A 23,967-nucleotide genomic window follows, 5' to 3' on the forward strand; every position below is an offset into this window, starting at 1 on the left:
CGTATATATGGATCCAGTAAACATGGAACTAAAATTTTTGTAGAATGTATAGGAACTAAATATGCAAAGTTTTTTTCCAGAATTTCCTAAAATACACACTATAAGTCCGTGTTATGTAATATTAGCATTATATTAAACATAATATGCAATCCTGATGTTATTTCCATTTTAGATGTGGATTCCTGTATTTTATATGCAAGTGAATTGCCATTTGCTTATAAAGATTTTTGATCTACTGATATTCATATCCTTCTGACACCAAGAAGCTGTTCACTTCTGCATTATTTTCATTTCATACCACTGCTTCACACAAGTTAACACCAGCTCAGCCATGGTATAGATTCTTCTCCTACTTCCCTTCCCCTGAAATTTCCCTTCCCTTCCCCATATGCAAATTTTACCATCTCTAATCCTCCATGGACTGAGCATCCCTACATTCTCACAGCAGGATGAACCCCTTGGGCTTGCTCATTGGAATGTTTTTTCTGATTCAGACAGTCACTGGAATCTTAGCTTAACATTGTCCTTCTGTTCCACTATCTCTCTCTGTGCTTCACTGCATATAAGTTAAGGCCTACAGATCTAATAGCAGAGCACTTAACTATAGCCAACACACTGATCATGATGTCAAGGGGAATCCCAAAGACAATGCAAGTCTTTGGGCTAAAGTATTTCTGTCAATTTAGTAGATGCACACTTCTGTTATATGTCTACAGAGTGGCTAGGGGTGTATCCATTAGCACAACCTGCCTACTGAGTGTCTTCCAGACTATTAAGATTAGCCCCATGAACTCCAGCTGGAAGGCGCTTAAAGCTAAACTTCCCAAGAACATTGGCTTGCTGATTTTTTTCAGTTGGATTCTCCATAAACTGATAAATTGTATTATTCTATTTTATGACATCATCAAATACACCAGCAGAAATATCACAGAGTTAAAAGATTTTGGATATTGTTCTTGTATCTTTAGAGATGAAATCATAGAAAACTTGTACACAACATTTGTTTTATTGCCCGAAGGTTTATATTCTGGCCTCATGATCTGGTCCAGTGGTTCAATGATTTTCTTTTTGCACAGGCACAAGAAGCGGATGCAATACATTCATAAGACAAATGATTTCCACAAAACTTCCCCTGAGACCAGGGCCACCCACAGCATCTTCATCCTTATATGCACTTTTGTTTCTTTTTACATGCTCTCCTCATTCTTTCATGCTTGCATTGCAAATTTCAGAAATCCCAGTTGGTGGCTCATGAACACCTCTGCACTGTTGGCCACCTGCTTCCCCACTGTCAGCCCATTCGTTCTAATGAGCTGCAACTCTACTGCAGCCAGGCTCTGGATCAGATTATCAGGTTTTTTCAGAAGCATGTAGGTGCACAATTTTGCACAAAAACAAGTGAATAAAAACAGAGTGCTCTGTAGAAACACAGGGAAACTGTTGGAAGTTGTGGGTGCTACCAATTGTAGAGTTCTTGCCAAGGGTGCAGGAGGAGCTAGGGAGTTCTCAGGACAGAAACATGATGGATGAAATAAATACCATTTGTTTGAATGTCCACTTTGTATTCTCTGATACTGTGATTTGAGCAACTATTTCCAAGATGATAATATGTAATCTATTAACAGGTGATTTCTTACTGTTATGTTTTTTTTTTTGTAGTTTTGTATTATGTGTAACCTTACACCACTTTGTTTTGTTTTGTATTTTTCTCTTTTTCCTCTTAAATAAAATTTAAAAAAAAAGAAATAAATACCATTTAAAATTTGCCAAGAGGAAATTTAAGAAGAATACTTCAAACTCTAGCATGGACCCTGGAACCTTTGTGGACTTCTCAAGCTGCATCAATATGCAACTCTAGTCAATTTGGTAAAGTAGAGTGACACCTTCTACAAAGTATCCTGTGGAAAACTGCTCTAAAATTTCGTGAAGGAAATAAAGTAGATGTAGCAACAAATACTTGGACATGGGAGTCTGATTGGAGTGAAGCACTTATATAAAAGCTTGATGGAAGAGAACCTGGATATGTGTGAGGGGAAGGACCTCGGTGTAGGTTCTCATGTATCAGCAAGCATTATGGGGACTGGTCCTGAGATTTACATTGTGGAGCAACTTTTGTTCAAGTTTATTTGTATGGAATGAGACTGAGCCATTTACTGGCCCAAAGTTGACATTTGTTTATTGTGTGGAAAGACAAATATGTCTGAGTCCATGGCAGTTGGAGACAAAGCTAGTAGAAATTTTCTGAAAGACTGTGTGTTAGGTTTTGTGTTAGGTTCTTTAGAGATGCCACAAATTGACTTTATAAGCAACATCTAGATAGAGATGGAAATACATATTGTGATATTTAAATGTATCTAATCTCTTGATCTGATGCTAGATGAAGGATAACAAATGCTCTTACATAAGACAGACAGGCGCTTACTCATTATATACTGATGAAACAAATTTATCTGAAACACAGGGGCGGGAAGTATAAATTTGGGGCAAGGGAAGAACCTCACAGACGCAGCAAGAATGATCAAAGCCCTGCACCAAGTGAGTGATATTAGCTTTAAAATATTTCAAAGAATGTTCACATATCCTGATAAAGACCTTTTCTGAATGGGAATTCTTGTGTAGACACTTAACTGTAGCTTGATTTTATGTCTGGGCTTTGATTAGCAGATTTGGATTTTATGAAGATGGCTGAGTCATGGCAGACTCTGTATGGTGGCACGTATGTGCAGGGTTCTGCATAAACTCATGGCTGTGTGTGTACATCTAGAAGAAACAACCAAATGTCAGAGATTAAAGTATGCCATTGCATTGCATATATATGTCTTGTTTCTGATTTCATTTTAATGAGTATTTTGTTTCATGTTTTCACTTTCTGCTTATGTCCTTCTTTTAAGCCGAAGTTTTGTAGGAAGCTTAAAATTGTCTTGTGTTGTTTTACTTCTATGGACTTCACTGATACTTTCTAATGGGTTGGTTAGGCCATTTATGTTTCAAGTAATTATTGAAAGAGAGTCAGACTTCCCTAGATCTCTTCATAAAAGCAGAATTATTTCACTTTTTCCAACATAGTACCTTATGTGTATCTTGAATGTTAAGGCAGCCAAACTAAACTAAAAATCCCTTAGGTCAGGACACTGTGTAATAATATGAGTGAGAGAAAGTGGGAGGTGCTGGAGAGTCACCAGAGAGCTGTTGTCAAGCTGGGAATCTGGGTGTTGCCTGTTGCTAGGAGCTAAGTCATTAAGCCAAGATTATGGACTGTGACTGGCTGAGCAGCTAGCTGAGTGAGGCTGCTGGACTGAATAGCAGCATAGACTCCAAGCAACAAGATGGCTCGGTTGAACAGTAAGACCTGGCACCAAAAGTACATCAGAGGAAGCAAAGGGGATAGGTTTCACTAGATTGAATAGAGCCATCTTACTTCCCAGCATGCTTCCCCACACCCCAATACAGTTCTGGAAAAGACTTTTACTGGAAATTTCATGAACACAGGGCAGTGCTTCTAGAGAGTTCCACATGTAAGAGTAATGTGAAGTTGACAGAATATTGTCTTATTTCATCTTTTAAGGTTTCAGTTCAGTGTTGTTTATCAGCACCAATTCACAGTGCTATGCATGTGAAAATTTCTTAGTTTTGAAACCTTCAGTGTTTACAAGATGTGTTTTCAAAAAAATAAATATGACATGAAATGTAATGACCTTAAGCAGATTCGCAAAAGTGCCTCCTCCATACATAGAAAAAAATTTTTTTAAAGAAGCACATTCAGATTTCTACAGTGACTTCTACAACTTCAAAACAAGAAATATTCTGACTGGTCTATGTGATATTATTTTCTTTCTTTTTTTTTGAAGGATGTGATTTGAAGATTGTTAAAAACTTATTTCGTCACACTGCAACATTCATTGAAGATTTTAATTTTAAACTGATGCACAAATTCAACCATTGTAGATTTGTCAGTTAATTTTTCAAATAACTTCACTGATAAAAGTATTTTAACAAAATATAATTCAAGAAGATGTTGAGACTAAGCAAATATGTTTACTTTCTTTTATGTAAATTTTGACTCTCTCTTTTGAGTTGTAAAGTCATTTAAAAGTTATTGTTTACTTTAACTGTTAGCAATCCACCTTAAGTATTTGAATTGTTAATAAAATTATTTAAATTTTAGATTCTTTTATCTCTGCATACAAATTCATTTATGCAACCATTTCCTCCAACTCATATTATGGCTCACTTGAGCCACACAAAGCAAAGCACACCAAGCATTTCTGGATTAAGACTCTAAAGTGTGAATTAAGGAATAAAGAAGTGAAAAAAGCTAAGTCCAGAAGGAGTGACTTGGGGTCTGTGGTCAGGGCATGGCTGCTTGGGTTCCCTTGTTGCTAAAACCCTTATCATGAGGCCATGGGTGGCTATGACTGGCTGAGCAGTGGGCCGGGTGAGGCTTCATCCTCGGAGCTTCCATGTTACTGGAAAATAGTGAGGCCTCCTTAAGTAGATGTAGCAACTGCACAATTATGGTCCCATCACCAGCAGGTAATCAGAGGCAGTGGTGGAGCCAGTGGTGACAGGAGTCCATGGCATGGGCTTGGGAGAAAGTACTCTTGTAGGGGCTGATGGCCCTCTGCAGGGAACACCCAACTTCAACTCCTTAACCCGCCTACTCATGCTTCCACATCCCTTTCATCCATTCAAAGTGGCCTCAGGGTTCCTGCCCAGCCTTAGGCTGTGACTGATGAGCTGGTGCCTGTTATAGGTTCTGTACCCTTTCATTTCTACTCTTCATGTTTGTTGTGTTTGCAATTTATTGGATTCCAGGAATTTTTAAATTTTTTCCTTACTTCTTACCTGAGTCCCTGAGCACTCAAAAGTGAATTGCTCCAATCTCATGTGCTCTTTGCTATTGATTTCTACACCCATGTCATTATAATCTAGAGGGATACAGAAATATCATTTGAAGCATATTCTATGAGATGTGGAGAAGAGTGAATACTCTGTTGTTGGCTACAATGTTTTGTAAAAATTTATGAAAGTCTTTTTCATCAGACTTCGTTGAATTTTTTCGGGATAACCTACCTATAGATAGAGCAGATATTGAAGTCCCCAGTATTACTGGTTTACGACCTATATACATCACTTCAGCTATGTGCTACTATGTGTATATGATTTCCATACATTTCTTCTATACCTTATGAAGACATGAGGATATATTAGACAAACTCTAGGAATTCTTTAAATCTAGCTAGGGTGTCATTGTGTTATCTGGAAAATATCTTTACTTTGAGGATACAGTGCTTAAGTATTTATGATCCAGAGTGCATTATTTTTTGAAAGTACTAGATGTCAACACTCGGTTAGGAAACCTCAAGGTCTGGATTACAAAAGATGATGGAACCACTTTGATTTACTACCTTGGCTCATTTAAGGAATTGTGTTCTTTCCTATGTATCTTATATTCTAGACTGACCTCAAACCAAGAAATTCACTTTTCCCATGATGTTTATTTTTTCTGACTCCTGATCCATGTCCTCATCTTTTAAATTCTGTGTGACACTAAAATAGAACCCATCTACAGCCTTCCAGTGGCTGGGACTCTAGTCATTACATGAGAATTCTGTCAGAAAGTGCATGCAGAAGAGGAAAGCAGACCTGTGACATGTAGTTGGGAGAGTGTGACTTCACAATAACAACACCACTGTCATTCACCTGCACCATCCCAGTGCAGGATTAGGGGGGAGCTAAGTCTGCTTTGACAACCTTTTATTCAGTCGTAAATTTCTAAAACCAACTAGAGGTTCCAAGGTCTTCACTCTTTAATGACTGTTGAAGTCCTTGTGAAATGCTCTCTCTTTTCACTTAAGAGGGAAAACCAGGTCCTGTTTAGAGAAAGCTGGTAATGCAGAGGGCAGAATGAAATGTAACCCATCAAAGCCTCAGTTTCTGCCGTGATTCTGCTTCTCTGACAGCTTTTAAAAACCTAAATTTAGTTCTTTCCTAACTTCAGGTGACTTCTCTTCACCAACATTTAACAATACAGTAGAAATTAAGTCAGAAAACACCTCAGGGCACAAGTTTCCAAGGATGTGAAGAGAGGGAAGAACATGAGTCTAATAAATTAAAGTAATTTATATAACACAATGGCAATTCACTTGGCATGTAGTTAGCTTGGCGACTTGCCATCCAAATTCAGTTCTGGCTCTCTGTCATTGTATAGATGGTGCAAGGTATATCATGAAACACAAATCACCATGCAATTGCCACGTGGAATTGTTATCATCAGAGAAAATCCATAGTGATTATAAAATTTAAATTCATTTAATATTCTTACTATAAAATTGACTCCTAGTGCAATGGAGATCAGAAACACTGAAATATCACCCAGTATATAGAGACAGATTTATTTATGTTGAGGTACATTGACTTTTAGAAAAAGATGTCAAGCCCCAAAGGTTATGGAGTAAGGTTTTTATGGGGCCACAAAACAGAAGTACAGACATAAATTACATGTCTGCCTTTGCATGATATCATATGCATGATAGCAGCCAGATGTGTAACACACTGACCAACTGTTTGAAAGAAATAGAAATAATAGGAACTGTAAAAGAAACTGTTACAGAACAACAAGCAGAATCTGAAGTATGGTGTCTGGGTGTGGGGTATTCTCTGCTACATTTATCCCCTCTTTTCATTTCCTGGAAAATCTTTGCTGAGCATGTTACATATGATCTGAGATACACATGTTAAAACAAATAATTACATATGGTTGAACCTGAAGGAGTAACATTGGAGATTTCAGTGGTCTTGAATGGGTCCTAAGCAAAGTGCCCAAGATTCCAAACTTCCAAAATAAGTTTGATATGTTTCCTTTAATGTACAGTCTCTCCTTACATCACCTTTAGGAAGATACGTGATTTAACACTATTCTGGGAAAGGAATCAGTTTGATCCTAGAGTGTTTGCAATGTGTTTAGGTGTTCGCCAAACCTTGGACTATTGTAGAATAATGGGAAGTGCCTCAAGGGTTGTATTCTATTCTCTCAGGGCAATCATCTACATAGCAAAGGCATAAACCATAGCTCACAAGAGAACAGGTAGCACACAACACAATATCGAACATATAAGAAACATGAAGAAATAATTGGGTTCAGAAAACTGAAAAGGCCCAGAACTCAAGGGGGAGCAATACCGTAAGGTTTAGTAAAATGAAGTCAATGGTGTCCTCAGGTTCCAGCAGTGCATGAATTGGCCCAGCATTTGGAGAGACCGGAGAGGAGCTTTGCATGTGTTCGTTAGAATGAGCTTCAGAGGAGCTGTCAAATCATGGTAAACTCTACAGCAAATATCTTGGTCAGTTCTTTTAACTCTGGAATGGTGGACCTAAAACTGAATTTCTGAAACTTTAAGACCTCTAAAGGTAGATTTTTATACAACTATGTAATATGTGTGTGCAGATGAGCCCACATATATAACTGATATTTTCATTAAATTTTTATGCAGCTGGTTACAAGTGTTACCTATAAAGTTATGTTTTTATTTCTTTAATTTAGAGAGTTGTGACTTGTATGCTGAATGTAGTCTCTAGTTTTATCTGCTGCAAATTCCAACCTGTTGCCATTGTTAATGGTAAAGAGTAGGGTTAGCACCAATAGATATCTGTAACTTCTATAAAGCTTTATTTCAAGGTTACCAAAGGGCTATGTTTCTGTCAATTTGATCCCTGAAGAGACTTAGGACTCTTGTTTCCAAAGCACAAAGTTGACATCATGGGAAGATAGTGAAGGGTTTTTTTGAGTTTTAGTATGTTGCATTGCTTAGGGAGATTTCCAGACAGCAGCAGGAAAGAGTAGACCGTTTCATTTTCAGACCAATTGTGTGCCTACATAAGTTCATTGTGCAGACCATTCTTTTGGGAAATCTTGGCCAAAATAATGTTGCCAGAAGGTGACCACTCTGTATCTAGCCATCTGGACAACATTTCTGACAGAGCTACTTCCATCCATAAACAAAGTGTACTCAGAAGCTGTCAGAGGGGCTATTTTATGTATGATCAACTCAAGAACAGCCCATCAGGCAGTGCCAGACAGTCATGGTCTGGTGGGACCAGCTTGGTGGACAGCTATGACACACAGATCAGGAGATCCAGTACAGCATGTGGCATTTCTACAGTTATATCTCAAACTAATTTGAGCCTATCATGTTTCTTGAGCAGAAGGACTGTAGCTAGCATAGTGCAAATATAAAGGACTGAGGCAATTTTCAGTGACAGGATCCAAGGGTTTTTACCATATTTTGATCACTACAATATGAGCCACCAGAATCAGTGCTTCTCTGCTTGGTGCATAGAAGAAGCAGTCTACGGCTTATGCTGCCCTGTCCACTCACTCACACATTCATCAAGCATTCAGAAGTACAATAGTCCAACATTCTTCTTTGAAGGTAACCTTGGCTGACAGAAGTTGCTCAGGTTCTCCTTCTTCACAAACTGAGGAGTGTCAGACAGACTAACTGCAGTGCCCCCTGGAGGTGTTACCTATATCTGGTAAGTAGGCAAGTGAGCATCCTGTATCCTCCTTCATTTTGCATCTAGTATGAACTGTTTGAACCAGGAGCCAAGAATCCTCCTCACCTTCAATATAACTTGTGAAATTACAGTGTATACCTTCTCATTCAAAGCTGGAGAGGACCTTATTACATCCAAAAGGCCCAAAACCATTGCCTGAAAAGATGAGCATGTCTGGTTTTCCCAGATGACACTCTAGATGCAACACAAACAGAAAAACTGATGCATCAATCATGATTGCGAGGCACATTGATTTACAACAGTGATCACTGACTTCTAGAAACAATATCAGGCCTTGAATGCTTGGGGGGGGAGCTTTACATGTGATTGAAAAGGAAAAGTACAAAGATAAATACTTGGCTGTCTTTGATTGGTTCTTAAAGTATGCATCATAGTGACCAAACATTTCTTAAGAAATGAAAGTAACACAAACTGCAACAGCAACTGCTACCTGGGTGACTAACAAACTGAAATGTACTGGCTAGGGGAGACTTTTCTGCTATGACAGTATACAGGTGGTTTTGGATAAGGATTCATTGTATCACCCAGAAAAATTTCAAAGAACTTCAACCAGTATATGTCTTGAGAATGATTAAATTATTGGAACCTAAATTTATTCAAAGACACAAATATTCTGAACAGTCATAATTCAGGATTCCTTGGTCATACACAATTTAAAACAGAAGACAGCTGTGGGAGTGTCTGACACTGATCCACTGAAAGGTTAATGCATAGGGAGACTGACACACTGATGATGAAAGATGTATCAGGCACAGTGGTGAGTGATCTCATCCACTGTTCTTAGAAAGAGAATTATCCTTGATTTCTTTCATGTGGTCCACACTTAAATACACTTGGACTGGGATGGCAATAGTTACCCAAAGCCCTCTGTAGTGCAGAGCTTGGAGATTTGATTTCCTCAGCACACTCAGTGGCATCCCAGACATAGGCCGTGTCTTGGACCTTTAGTTTCAGACCAGGGTTCACAGACAGGAAGGCTCTAAGATAGTGGTGGTGGTGAACCTCTTAGAATTTTCAATGATTCAAGCAGCCTGCTGAGTAACTCTTATTCTTTTTTAATTTTATTTAAGGAGAAAAAGAAAAAAAAAACAGAAAAAGGGTACAAGTTATACAGAATTTCAGAAAGAATAAAAAGTTGAAAATCACTAGTTATAGATTACATATTGTTATCTTAGAAATAGTTGTTCAAATTACAAAATTTAAGCATATAAAGTGGACTTTGAAACACTGAGACTGCAAACAGTTTTGTTCAATGGTCCAACAAAACTCAATAATATGGTTATCTATCTTATACACTTAAATATACATGAAGTTATATCCTTTAGAGCACTTTCTCTCCCTTTTTTGGTACAATGACAATTACACATTTTGGGTTTTATTACTCCTATAGTTATTACTTTTTTTGAAGAGAGTAAAACCAAATGTGACATAACAGAACAGAGTCAGTCAAATCAAAAGGATGGACATAATAGATAATGTAAAAACAAAATACAAGGTGATCAACAATAGTTAACCATACTGCCTCTTGTTATCTTAAAAAGAATTGCCTATATCATGAGTTATAATAAAATTGAGCAAAACAGTAAAGAATAAAACAAAAACATTGAAGACATTACAGGACTTTAAAAGAAGATAATAGTCAACCAGAATGGGTGTCATAATGAATCTTATTGTCTTCACAGTTGTTGTCTGTACTTTCGAACTTGGTACTATCAAGAAAAGCAGAATAGGAGAAAGTCAAAACAAGATGGTGAGGGCAATACAGGGTTTCAAATCAAGTTAATAGGAAATAAAGTGTGTTACTATAATGTATCCTGCTATTTTTATATTTTTGTCTTAATTAAAAAGAAAAAATAAAAAAGTAAATAATGTAAAAAAGGAGATTGAGATAAAAGAGGGCATAACAACAAAACAGTGCAGGTCAAAGCATAACCATTTAAGCAAAATAATGTTTAACCACAAGATATCCTGGATAAAAGTAGTTACCATAGTGTCTCTTTCCTTGAAATCTTTGAGTATAACTTTGTATACTGTAGCACCAAACATATCAAGACAATGTAAAACCATTCAAGAGAATGACAGTATTACAGGGTATTTAGAACAAACTATCAGAAAATGAACAATGGTTTCTTTATAATCTCCTTGTCTATAAATTTTTTTGCTTATATTATCACATATAATAAAATCCAATAAGATATAACCTGTTAAGACCGATGGAGACAAGAATAAAAGCTTGATGGGACTTCAATACAAGATGATACTAAATCAGTGCTAGCTATTATAATGTTTTCTCCAAAATAGCTGTTCCTACCATCCGATCTTCTCTGCCTCATTTCTGTTGAGCTCATTTTCTGTTGTTTGTTGTAAGTTTGTCTTCTTCATTTTGCTTTCTGCTCCATTCATTGTGGCCTCTGTGCCACTGTTTCTGGGATCTTGGTATTTTCCTTTTTTAGAATATCCTGCAGTATTCTCTGTAGAGTTGAAGTGGTGGTTGCAAATTTCCCTAGTTCCTCTTTATCCTGGAAGCACCTTGCTTTTCCATCAATTTCTAGGCACAGTTGTTCAGGATGCATCAATCTTGGCTGGAGGTTATTATCTTTCAAAGCTTGAGTTATTTCCCCCCACGCTCTTGGTGATTTGATGGTTTGTGCCAAGAAGTCTGCTGAAATTCTGATGGGTGTTCCCTTGTAAGTGGTCTGTTTCTTGTCTCTGATGGCTTTTAATATTCTGTTCTTATATTGGATTTCTGGAATTTTTATTATTATATGCCTGGGTGTAGCTCTGTTTGGGTTGTAGGTGGTTGGGGTCCTATGTGCTTCATACATCTGAGTATCTTTACCCTTTGATAAATTAGGGAAATTCTCTTAGATTATTTCTGTGAATAGCTTTTGTAGTTTATTTGTTTGTGTCCCTACTTCTTTTATGTTCTTAATTCTTAAGTTATAGATCCTTTTATCATCTTATAGCCTTTGTATTATTGCTGTCTGTTTTCTTTTTATTTTTAAGAAGTTTTTCATTTCATGCTCCCACATTACAAATCTGCCCTCCAGTTCAGATAACCTATCCTTAGTTTGTTTCAAGCTGTTATGTCAGCTTTCGATAGAGTTTTTAGTTTCCTGGTAATCTCTTTGAACCTGCTTCACGTATTCTATGTTTTCTCTATTTTCTCCATCAAACAATTCTCCCCTTTTTTTTTTTCTGTTCTTCCATTCCACCATCTTGGGCTTTGCTTAGCATTTCTCTAACTATTCTACTTATATCTTGCTTTATTTCATTAGATACTTCCCTTTTGAACTCGTCTATGAGGCTCTGGAGATATCGCTTTATGTCTATTGGTGCCATGTCTGATATTACATGTTTTTTTTTCCTCATTCTCCTTTGAATTTACCATTCCTGGATCAGTGTTCTCACGATTGGGGACTGAGGACCCTTTCTTGTTGCTTCTTCTTCCCATACTTTTTGTTCCATCCATACAAGCAAATACAGGAGGCCCCATTTTTTTTTCCTCTTTGTCTGTTACAGTTTGTTTGAATTGCACCTGCGAGGTGTTCCCACCCACTGCAGTGTACTAGGGAGACACAGACCTGGACAGCTTCTGCTGGGCTCACCCCTCAAGACATACCTTCTTCCTGCCATTACATCACATCCTGGCTCCACACCTAAGTGGGTGTAGCACTAACACCATCAATCCAAGCACTATACAATGAATGAATAACAAATGCACAATTTAAACTCATGAGGCCTGGAGGATACAGACATAAACCATGACACAGGGATTTCAAGGGTGTGAGAAAATGGTAGAAGGACATAAAACTGAATTAGGCTGAATTCCTAGATACAGGCCAATTAAGCCTATATTTTACACAGATTGCTTCCAACATGAAACTGAAAAAGCTGCAAAGAGTTCATGTGTCTTGTTTCCAAACCTCTGGATCAAAAGATATTTCACTGTGAATAAGTTGGAGGTCCCTGTTATTGCTCTGGGTATTGCTGCTAAGGATATTTGAAAGTTGAGTGAGATATCAAGGCAAAAGCAGATTTTCCAGTGAGGACTTTTCTATACTGTGAGGTTTCAGAAGTTAACCCATCCAGTATACATTATGAAACTGTTTTTGAATGGAACACAAGAATCCTTAAAGGCCTTCACCATGGTTGCCTGCATGACAGATTTTTCATGAAGACTGTAATCACTCAATGAAGAAAATTAAAAGTGATTGGTGTAGACTGATTTTTAAGGTGGCAGGTTCCAAGTTGCAATAGTTAGTCACTAGGGTAAAGGTGGAAATAGTGACTCTATTGGAAGCCAAAAGCAAAGCAACGACTGGAGTGTTCTGACCCATGTATCCATGCTGATTACTCATGCTGGCCTTAGAACTGAAATAGATTGGATGCTAAGTTTTACTGAAAACAGAAAAATATTCACAGCAAATGAACAAGCCTCTGCTTTGAAATGTAAAACAGACAATCATAGCTCCTCAACCAATTCCCAGGCTTCCATTCATTTACGGAACAAGTAATCCTTTGACAAAATTGTAGTCCTGTCCTCTTGAAAAAAGAAACAAGGAAAAACAAAATATCTTAGTAATCCCTCTTCCATAATCCCAAAGAGATCTTTCCCCAAAGTAATCATATACTGGGAGTGAAAATGATCAGTGATTGCTGAATAATCAATACTGATAATGAAGTAGGAGTGACTTCAGGAGATTTAAATCATTATTGTGGGCATCTATTAAGGGATGATCTTTATGCAGTTTCACTAAAAATGAGGTTTTACACCATGCTTGAATCATAGGGGAAAGCATATGACCCCAGCATTTCATGTGGCTAATTCCTCTGATACTGAACACATAACTGGAGTATATATGCTTAGTAATGCTCATAATTCTTACATTTCATCAGTAACCTTTGGATTGAGCTCAATTATGGAGGAATGAGTAAATGAGAGCTCCATATACAGGAGGAAAACATAAAGCCTTATCACAGCCTTGGAAGGGCAGCACACAAGGGCGCAGTATTTGTTTCAGTACTGGGCATTTCCACATTCTCCTTAACTGCTGTTATATCTTAATTGCTGCTCTTAATATTAAGATGAATTCATTCTGATAGGTATATTCATATCACATCTTCTTTTTCTTTCATCCGGCAGGGGCCGTTACATTAGATTTTATTTTATCTTAGGAATTGGGAACAATGTGTCAAAAATCATAGGACTGTAATTATCACATTTCCATACTGACTTTATTTCCTCTAAGATGTACACTCAGAAGTCTTCAGAAACTGTGAGTTACCTGTCTTTAGATTTTTTGGGAGAATGAGACAAAAGAGTCAGGAGGGAAAGAACTTCCTGAAGAAATTACAAATATATATATATATATATATATATATATATATATATATATATAATTCTACCAGTATGTATTTTAAAACAATATGTTTATGAAAGTACATAAATTCACACACACACTTCAATATATTTTTATACATACATATATATACCTTGTATATGTATATACATGTATACATATATATACACATATACATATATATATATATATATATATGCAGAGATTCAAAAACTGTCTCCAATTATTACCTCTACTCCAGTGAGAGAAAAAGCATAATAAAACAAAAATAATTCATTTGAAAACATCAACTACACAGAAAAAAGCTCCTTCAACTCTCTCTAGCACACCCATTATAACAAACACGACCTTTACTGAGGCAAGAAGGCAAGTTTCTCTGTGGTTTCTACACAGCTGTCTGAACATACATACATATTTACATATACATATATATTTACATCCATGTATACGTATGCATATAAATATATGTGTGTATATTTATATATCAATTTAAAATGGGGGAAATGCATAATCTTCATTAAATTTTCTTCATCTTTCCAGAAACTGAAGTTTTCTCTTACTACCCTATGAGACCATCCTACTATGGCTTCTGGGGCAGGGCTCTCCAGACCACTCACACTGTCTCTTTGTGAAGATGCCCACAGAAACTTCTAATTGTTTCTGGGAATTGGTATGTGAAAGGACTTATTTGTTTCTTTACTTGTATCTTAAAGTCAAATCTACTGCCTGAACATGCACTGTCATGCAGTGTACAGATGACGAGGTAACTGCATTCAAAGGGAGTTGATATCTCACAACCATGACTCATATCTTGGGCTCTAACAACCTCTCTCCCACACAAGCATGAGATTTCACCTAAGTCTGCTGCTCAAAAAGCAGGTAGGTACTGGGTGAGTATTTTCCATAGTTTCTGTTCTAATCTGTGAAATAGAGGCTATGGGGTAAAGAGCTGTTTCAATGTCAGTATTTTTGTGCATTGTCGTGTCTGGAAAAGCAATTTACCTGGGATGGCAGAGTCACACAGGCAAAGAGTATGATTCACAAGGTACAAGCTGAGCTGTGGACAGAGACTAGATATCTGAGTCCTCTAACCAGCCTTTAACTGCTCGCCACATGCTTTTAGATACCAGGCAGGAAAAATGATTGTGACAAATCCTCCAAGAGAAACGTCATCTGATATCACAGATACATAAGACTACAATATGCAAATCCATCAGCTGTTCAGACTGCTGTGTAGAAATCACAGAGAAACTTGCCTTCTTGCTTCAGTAAAGGTCGTGTTTGTTATAATGGGTGTGCTAGAGAGAGTTGAAGGAGCTTTTTTCTGTGTAGTTAATGTTTTCAAATGAATTATTTTTGTTTTATTATGCTTTTTCTCTCACTGGGGTAGAGGTAACACTTGGAGACAGTTTTTGAATCTCTGCAAACATTTGTATTGACTATTGAACAATTTTTCCTTTTCTTCATTTGAATCAATTTTCGTCAAAAAGGTACATTAATTCTTTTGTGATTTAAACTGGGGAGAAACTAAGTTTATCAAACATGTCTTGTTATATTGAGGTTTAAAAACTTCAATGTCATTCTGTGATGCCATGTAATCATGATCCATTATGACGCATGTCTTTTGAAGATTTAAACTTCCATTTGTCACTCATGAGGTACTTTATCAACATTCTCTAAAAATATTTTACTACTTTGTCTTTCTCAATTCAAAAAAATGTAACAAGCTGTCTAGTGAGGGTTAATACAGTTTCTAGTAGTGAAACTTCACATTTACCGATATTACTTTAGAGAATAAAATCAATATAATCTGTGTTATTTTAAATGATAGAAGAAAATCTTTTGTTGCTACCAAAACATTGAACATGTTTATTGAATCCAAATTGGTTATAGGAGATTATTTAGTCTAATATGAATTTTAAAACTTATGAATATTCTGTTAGAAATTATTTTGTTGCATAAATAAAACTTTAACAATGATTGAGGGTTATTACTGTAAAATATTTCTACAAGGATTTCTCAAATAGAAAAAAATTACATAGAGAGTCTAAAATCACCAGCATTCTGACTCTAGCAATGCAGCATAGAAATACACACAATGTCACCAAAGCCTGCTTCACAGGTACAAATACCTTTTGTCATTTAGATAAGTCACATAACATCCCTTTACTAAACATGTTTTTCCTTAATGGCAGATATTAGTAGGTACTAATCATATGTTGTATTCTTAAATACTCTGGAATTTCTAATCCAAAAATCCATATACTCCAAATGCTATATAAATTAGTAAGAACATATAAGATTTAAAAATATCTTCAAAACACAAAATAAAAGGTGAAATAACATTTTAAGAAATATAAATGTGAAACATTTTGAATAAAAATATATGAAATCTTCTCTACACAAAATATGTTTCTCTACAGAATTCTATACTTTGGCATGTTGCTATGAATCCTGAATAGCTGGAGAGTGATCTATGGATGTGAAATTAGTAATCCTCTTCCTTTTCCCAGTTGTTATTGGAAGCCTAGGTAATTTCTCATTTCTGTGTCACTCTGTCTTCCTGCACTGCAGTGGATGCAGGTCCAGGTCCACAGATGTGATTGTCAGGCATCTGACTGTGGCCAACACCTTGTGCATTCTCTCCAAAGGAATCCCAGTGTATCCATTTGGGATGGAAGATTTCCTTTATAACATTGGATGCAAACTAGTTATTTATCTTCAATTGATAGAAAAGAGTGTGTCTGTCAGCATCACCTGCTTGCTGAGTATCTTCCAAGCCATCACCATTAGCTCGAGGAGCTCTGGGTGGGCAGAGCTGAAAGTGAAAGCTGCAAAGCACATTGGGCCAGGTACTACCATGATCTGAGTCCTGTACATGCTGCTGAATATCAGAGTTCCTATCATTGTAAGTGACAAAAGGAATAATAAAAACATTATGAACAACATAGATTTTCAGTACTGTTCTGCTATGCTTTCTAGCCAAGAAAAAACCTCCACCTTTGTGACATTGACTTTATTCCATGATATTTTGTGCTTGAAACTTATGATCTGGAATAGCAGCTCCATGGTTTACATTCTGTACAGACACAAGAAGCTAACATAGAATATTCAACATTCTTACATCTCATCAAGGTCTTCCCCTGAGACCAGAGCCACTCAAAGCATCCTCATCCTGGTCTATGCTTTTGTATCTTTCTATGCCCTGTCTTCCATCACGTATATTTGGTTTGCTCTTTATAAAAAAGCAGCTTGGTGAGTGGTTAAAACTTCTGCCTTAGCCAATGCTGGTTTTTCCTACTGTTAGTCCATTCATTCTCATGACTCGTGAGCAGTATGTGTGCAGGTTCCTGTGTAAGGAGTATAAATCTCTCCTTATCTGACATGGGAACCAGTCTCTTTTTCATGTCTTCATTATTTCATGCACTCATCCATCACAAATACAAAAGCACAGTTATGAGGCAGTGTTAGTGAGGCGGTAACTGTAAACATGAGAGCTAGGAATGTTTTCATATGTGACAACAATTTTGTAACAGAAAATTTTAATTGCTGTTAATATAATTTAATTGTATACTTGAAAGTTTTTGACCTCCTTATTGAGTGACTTACTTTCTGCCTTGTTTCTCTTTTTATCCATCCTTATTTTTTTGAATGGAATAAATTTCTATGCCAGTCTCAAATATCTATAAATTTTATATAATTTTTTCAGGGTAGTAGACAAATATAAAGATATGTACACATATGTATATACTTATTATTATATATATAAGTAACTTTAAATCTTTTAATATTCTTTTGCTCTTACCTCATTTATAATTCTGTCATTTATTCCTGAATTTAAAATCTTGTATTTCAGCTTTTATTTTATACTATAGTACCATTATTAATTTATTTAAATTAATTTTTAAAATTCATTATTGTTCTTGTAGTCATCTACAATTGTTTAATAGCAAAATGTGGTTTTATATAAATGTTTGATCCTCAGATTTGAGACATAACTATTAGACCTTTGGAATACCTAATGTTTAGATATCAAATATTTCCATGAGACAAATATGAGAGCACAGAGATAAAATTTTTAACATTTAAGCTATAAGAATTTCGCATGAGTAACACTCAAAAATCTGTACATTGTGATGTGCATAAATGAATGTATTTGGGAATAAGCACATAGGGCACCATCTTGAAAATCAATGTAATTCAAATAGGAAACTATCTACAATCTTGGTATTTTGACAATCAGAGCTCAAGTTATACCTATGGGCAGAAGAGACATGCAATAAATTCTTACTTTAGTAATAAATGTGTTCTACATAGAGTGTACATGTTGTGTGATGTCACATTTCCACTCCAAGAAAACCCGACAGTTTTCAGAAGTGTGTAAACCAATATTGTTGCCACATTCAGACTTGGATAAACCTTGCTAATTCTATGTCTTCTCCCTCCTCGTTCTATATGAATATCGTATCTAAGTGTGTAATCCTCACACAGTTGATAATAAATAGCCTCACAATCACAAAATATATGCTGAAAATTACTCATCACCTCCAATAGCTCTTTTTTGAAATATGCTCACATTTTTCTTGGTTCATGTTTTTTTTTAATTCTTCTTGTGGCAATGGCATGTAAGATCTAGCATATGGTAAAATTGCACTTGCACAATGTGGTGGTTCTAATTGTACACTACACAATATTCTACAGGACTCACACAGGGTATCCATCTCATTTTGAGTCTATAACTCCTCTTTTAGCAGACCTTTCTTCTCCTGAAAACCAGTATTATCTCAATTTCTGCAAGTTTGATCATCAGGTATTCTGCATCCATAAGAATTCACACAACTTTTTAAAAATTTTCTTTACCCATTTTTAGGTAAAGCTGAGCATAATTATTTTGAATTACATTATGCCTTTGTCTGTGACAATGTTTGCTTGAATTTTAAGGCTGGATATTAGTCAGGTCTACATGCACAGCACAACTTTCATTCTGATCTCTCCTCCTTGGAACTTGGAGATATCTTTTTTTTTGTACCTTACTGTGAAATATGATGTTAATGAAATAAGAATAAACATATCTTTCTGAAGCCCAAATTTTCTTCCTTTAGATATATATATATATATATATATATATATATATATATATATAGACCAAGAGCTTGGAATTCTCAGTCAAATGGCTGAAAATGTTTTTTTCAATTTTAGAAAAACAATCTTAGGTGGTAATTTATCTCAGCTTCATAATAACATGCTAGGCAGCCTCGAGGTCATGAGTTTGATCCCCTCTACAATTTTTTTTTACAATTGGCCATAGCTGTAAAACATTACATTGTCATTATTTCATTCCACATGACTGGCTAAGAAAGGAACAAAATTTCACAGACTGTGGATCCTGATCTACTTCTCATAGTGAAAAGACTGGGAAGTCCCTGCTGGAGTGACTGTTGCTATTCCTCAGTGGTCTCTGTAATGTTCATGGGCTGGACTAGGGATTTTATTTTTTACTGATTCAAGAGCAAGTCAGGCATCCCTGGAAACAATCTGAGCCACAAATCCACCTCTTAGTCCAAAGCTACCAAATTCATCCTTGTCTTCACAACTTGATATACTTTTACACTCTAATTTATCATATATGCTTTCTGAGTCTCTTTAGCAAACTGATTCTGGTGATCCAGGTCATCTCAAGAGGGAGCCTGTAAGTTCCTCATTCATTTTGGTCTTCAAGTGTGGTGACTCCTGTGTACAGATGTACACTGGCAAAGTCAGGAAAAGAACACCTATTATTATTTTCAGAAGGATATGTATTTTATGTATCTCTACAATATTTGTGTATTCACTTAACTCCAGTGAATGTATCAGTTAACCTTTGAATATGTCTTCAAAGATCTCACTTCATATATTCAAATATGGGTTTTGAACAAGAAAAATTGGTTATCTTTCTCAATATAATGTTAGATGGTATGAAAATAGATTAACCAAAATATTAAGTGCACTTCATCACACCTGCTTTATGTTCTTTTTATAGGTTAACACTTTTATTGTGATTTTCACACTACTCTTTATTTCATTTTTAATGGACACTTTCACATTCCTTGTCTAAATGTTCCTAATACAAAAGTCACAGCTCATTTGTAAACAGTACTTTGGTGTAAATTAATATAACATTTGTAACCTGTGAACTCTGTTACTTTAATCTATTTATCTTCTTTCCATGTAAACATAATTCTGACAAGTGGGTAATTCTTGTGGCTCAGTTGGAATGACTTGGAAAGCAGGGTCCACATTTTTGCTTAGATCCACAGTACCAGAAAAAATTTCATGTTTTGAAAATACTTTTTTAAATGTCATATAGCGTTGGTGATATGTGTCTGTAATGCTGGTCACACAAAAGTTTGAGCATGTAGTATGTAAATTTCATGGCCAGTATAAGTACTGTAGGTGGCCCTTATCTCAAAGCAACAAATAACAAGCAAACTACTTAAAGACACATGCACAGACCTTTACTAGATATCACCATTGGTAGGGTTTGGGTCTAAATCCCCCCCAAGTTCTCATGTGGCCATAGATATGGGGCCTTTGAGATCTGACTCAGTCTAGAGTGTGTGATACTAGAATTAAATCTGTGATGTCAGCTTCAAGGGTGTGATATTATTAACTTAGTCCATTATTATGTTTGGCATAGATAGTTCTTAGTGTGCATAATGTAAAGCTGCATCCTGGACGTGAATGTTACCTGCCCTGTGTGCGTGTAGCCTGGGTAGATGAGATGGGACAGAAAGAGAGTCATTGCATTGCTTACCGCTGCATCCTTCCTACTTTGCTGTCCTTATGCCTTCTGCCCACCATGAACACTTTGTTCTCTGCAATGACTCTCTGCCATGACAACCTGTCTTGGACCCAAGTGACAGTGACCTCCAACCACTACAGGTGGGTGGCTAAATATAGTTTTCCTCGCTTAACTTTGAGAGTCAAGCATCTTGTCTCAGAAAGGAGAAAATTGACTAGACAGCCATGAAAGCAAAAGATAAATCTGCATATTATTTACAGGAATTTCTATGCTGACAAAACCAGATCATTTTCAGCTCACTGGTATGTCTCATGCCCTTTACCAGCCCCACTCTGCAGAGAGTATTGCTTCAGTGACCTCTGAGAATAGACAGAATGTTTCTTGTTCCAAGAATATTTTCCTATTTCAAGACAAAGGATATGTTTTTCTATGTATTTCTCCATAATTTTATGATGTATATTTCAAATATAGATGGTCATGTCATGCAGAAACAATCTGTGCTATTGTTAGTGATTTAAATTTTTGAGAAAAAGGTAAGTCAATTCAGTTCTTTCAGAAAATGCATTGCTGCTTACTGATTTTTATTTGCTGCCATCCTTTACTTCTTGGCCTGAATTATCCTAATTCAGACTTTGAAGTTAGCTTTGCTATGAACAAAGTATAAAATTTCTTATCAGTTTTCCTGTTTCATTCAGTATATTTCCATATCATATCAGGAAATATTCAAATTCACACTATGCTAAATGTGCTTTGTCTTTCAAAGGAAATGACAGTAACTCCTTCCCTAGAGGCTTGTGGAAGTTTAACTTTACCCTCAAGTGCACATGTGATTAAAGAGTAAAACACGCAGCATATGGAAGAATCCGAAAGCAGGGAAAGCAGCAGTGACTATCTGTTGTGAGCATCCTGGCACACTGAAACTTGAGGGGCCTTACCCAGGCTCATGCTCTCACTCAAGTTCCTGAATCTAGCTGAGGAAGACCTTAAACACACACACTGATCATACTTGGTAAGATGATGTGTGTTTGTAGTGCTAGTAGGAAGCTTATGTACACCTCTGCCCTCAAATCCACCTGTTTATCCAGTGTCAGCCTTTTCATTCTAATGAGCTGAGACACAGCCAGAAACAAGCCAGAAACAACAAATTATCAATTTTTTTCAGAAACATGTAATGTGTACAGTTTTGTACAAAGAGACGTGGTATAAACACAGAGTGTCCTGTAGACAGGCAGATAGTTAAACTGATGGAGGTTGCAGGTGTAGTCTATGGTAGAGTTCTTGTCTATGGTGCCAAATAACTGGGTTTAGTTTTCTGGACAGTAATAAAATGGATAAAATATATATATATCATTTATATTTAAATAGAAGAAATTTAACCACAAAGACATCAGTCTCTAAGATGGACCTTGGTGATTGTGGAAGTTACTCAGGCTACATCAGTATGAAACTCTCAAGTCAAGGTGGTACAGTTGAGTGATCCTTTCTGCACAGAATGCTGTGGAAAACTATCCTAAAATGTTTTTTCTAGAAGGAAATGAAATAAGCTTCATAACAAACAATGGGTCATTTTGTCCATATGAATGACGCACTTGTAGAAATACTTGATGGAAGGTAAAATTCCACAAATTAGTGGTGAATATTCCAGAGGTGCCTCTTTTGTAGATTGCAAGGCATCTAAATGCGTTGTGGGCAGTGGTTCTGAGAGAATTCTGAAGTAAATTCTTTTCTTGTTTGTTTCTGTAGAGTAAGCCTTAGAAGATATAAACAGCTCAACTGACTGGCCTGAAGGTTAGATTTGCTTATTGTACAGGAAAACAAAGATGTCTCAGTCCATGACAGTTTTGCGTAGGATTATTAGAAATTTTTCTGATACAATAGAGATTCCTCTGCCATTTGCTGCCATCCTTTACTTCTTGGCCTGAATTATCAGGCCAAGGGTTTTATACAGGTAAAACAAATTGCTGCCTGAGTAACATTCAGATAGAGATGGAAATAGATACTGTGACATTCAAGTGCATCTATACCCTTATTCTGATGCTAAAACAAGGCTAACATGGTCTCTATTGTAAGACAGACAAAAGCGCTCAGAGAAGAACATACATTGATTAAGCAAACTTACCTGTAATACAGAGGATGAAAGTGTCAACTGGGGAGAAAAGAATGTCAAAAAACTTACAGAGGGAACAAAAGGATCAAAATTCTGTACCAACTGAATGGTATCAGAGAGCCTCAGTGTCTTACCTATGAAATGTTTAAGAAAAATCATATGTACCAGTGAAAAAATTTTTAAAGTAAATTCATTTGTAGACACAATTTACTGTGTTTTTCCTTTATGTTTGTGCTTACATCGTGCAGAGTTGGTCTTCATTATGAAGGCCTAACAATGGGCAGACTCTGATTAGCTGTGCATGGGCCTGCACATGACACTCTATGTGCATCCAGGAGGAAGAGCCAAATGTCTTAAGATTAAAGTATATAGTTGCAGACATAAAAATTGTTATTTCTGATTGCATTTGCAAGAATATCTTATTTCACATTTTCCATTCAGCCTAGCTAAGTCTCTTAAGATAAAGTTTTGTCAGAAGTATAAACTTCTGTCTTCTTTTGAACTCTTTGGACTTAGCGCATATCATTTGATGGGATGGTTATTTCATTTATATTTCAAGTAATTTTTGGTAGAGAAAGAGTCTGTACTGATATTTCATTTACTGGTTGTTTTAACCCATATTTTATTCCTTATTTTTCTCTCTTGCTGTCTTCCTTTGCTATTTTATGATTTTGATGTGATTTCCTGTAGCTTGTCTAATTTTCAGATGTGATAGTCTTTTACAGAAAATAATTTCTATTTATAGCAGCCTGATTTAAACTTACTGCAGCTGATCCTCCATACCATACTAAAACACTGCATTGCACTGTCTAACTGTATGTTGCTAATTAAACATATCTTTTATACATATATGCTGAGTTCAGTAGTGTAACCACACATGCATATAGCATATACTGATAAATTTCAACCATTTTTTGAAACCACATATCCTGATATGACACCATTCACAATTATTAGTAATCACTACTCTGACATTAAATTGATTTCTGTTAGCTTGCATATGTGACAGAGGATATATGCTATTTGTCTTTTTCATCCAATTTATTACACATAATGGAAAATCTCCTTCTATGAAAATAGCTACAAATTTCAGTATTTTCCTCTTCTTTGCTGCTGACTCATACTTTGTTGTGTATACA

At 36.1% G+C, this 23,967-nt stretch overlaps 1 protein-coding gene and 1 pseudogene across 1 annotated transcript; both read left to right on the plus strand.

The window, feature by feature from the left end:
• The first annotated feature begins 449 nt into the window (after positions 1 to 449).
• Cavporv1r684 (vomeronasal 1 receptor cavPorV1R684) lies at positions 450 to 1,374 on the plus strand. The gene is given in 2 exon segments (NM_001167400.1): positions 450 to 514; positions 516 to 1,374. Coding segments are annotated over 2 exon segments (924 nt in total).
• A 15,042-nt stretch (positions 1,375 to 16,416) lies between these two features.
• Positions 16,417 to 17,323, plus strand: Cavporv1r-ps761 (vomeronasal 1 receptor cavPorV1R-ps761 pseudogene; annotated as a pseudogene).
• The last annotated feature ends 6,644 nt before the right edge of the window (positions 17,324 to 23,967 follow it).

The sequence above is a fragment of the Cavia porcellus genome, unplaced genomic scaffold, assembly GCF_034190915.1.
Source record: "Cavia porcellus strain 051 isolate PalLab524CR breed Dunkin Hartley unplaced genomic scaffold, mCavPor4.1 scaffold_19, whole genome shotgun sequence".
Classification (NCBI taxonomy): Eukaryota; Metazoa; Chordata; class Mammalia; order Rodentia; family Caviidae; genus Cavia; species Cavia porcellus.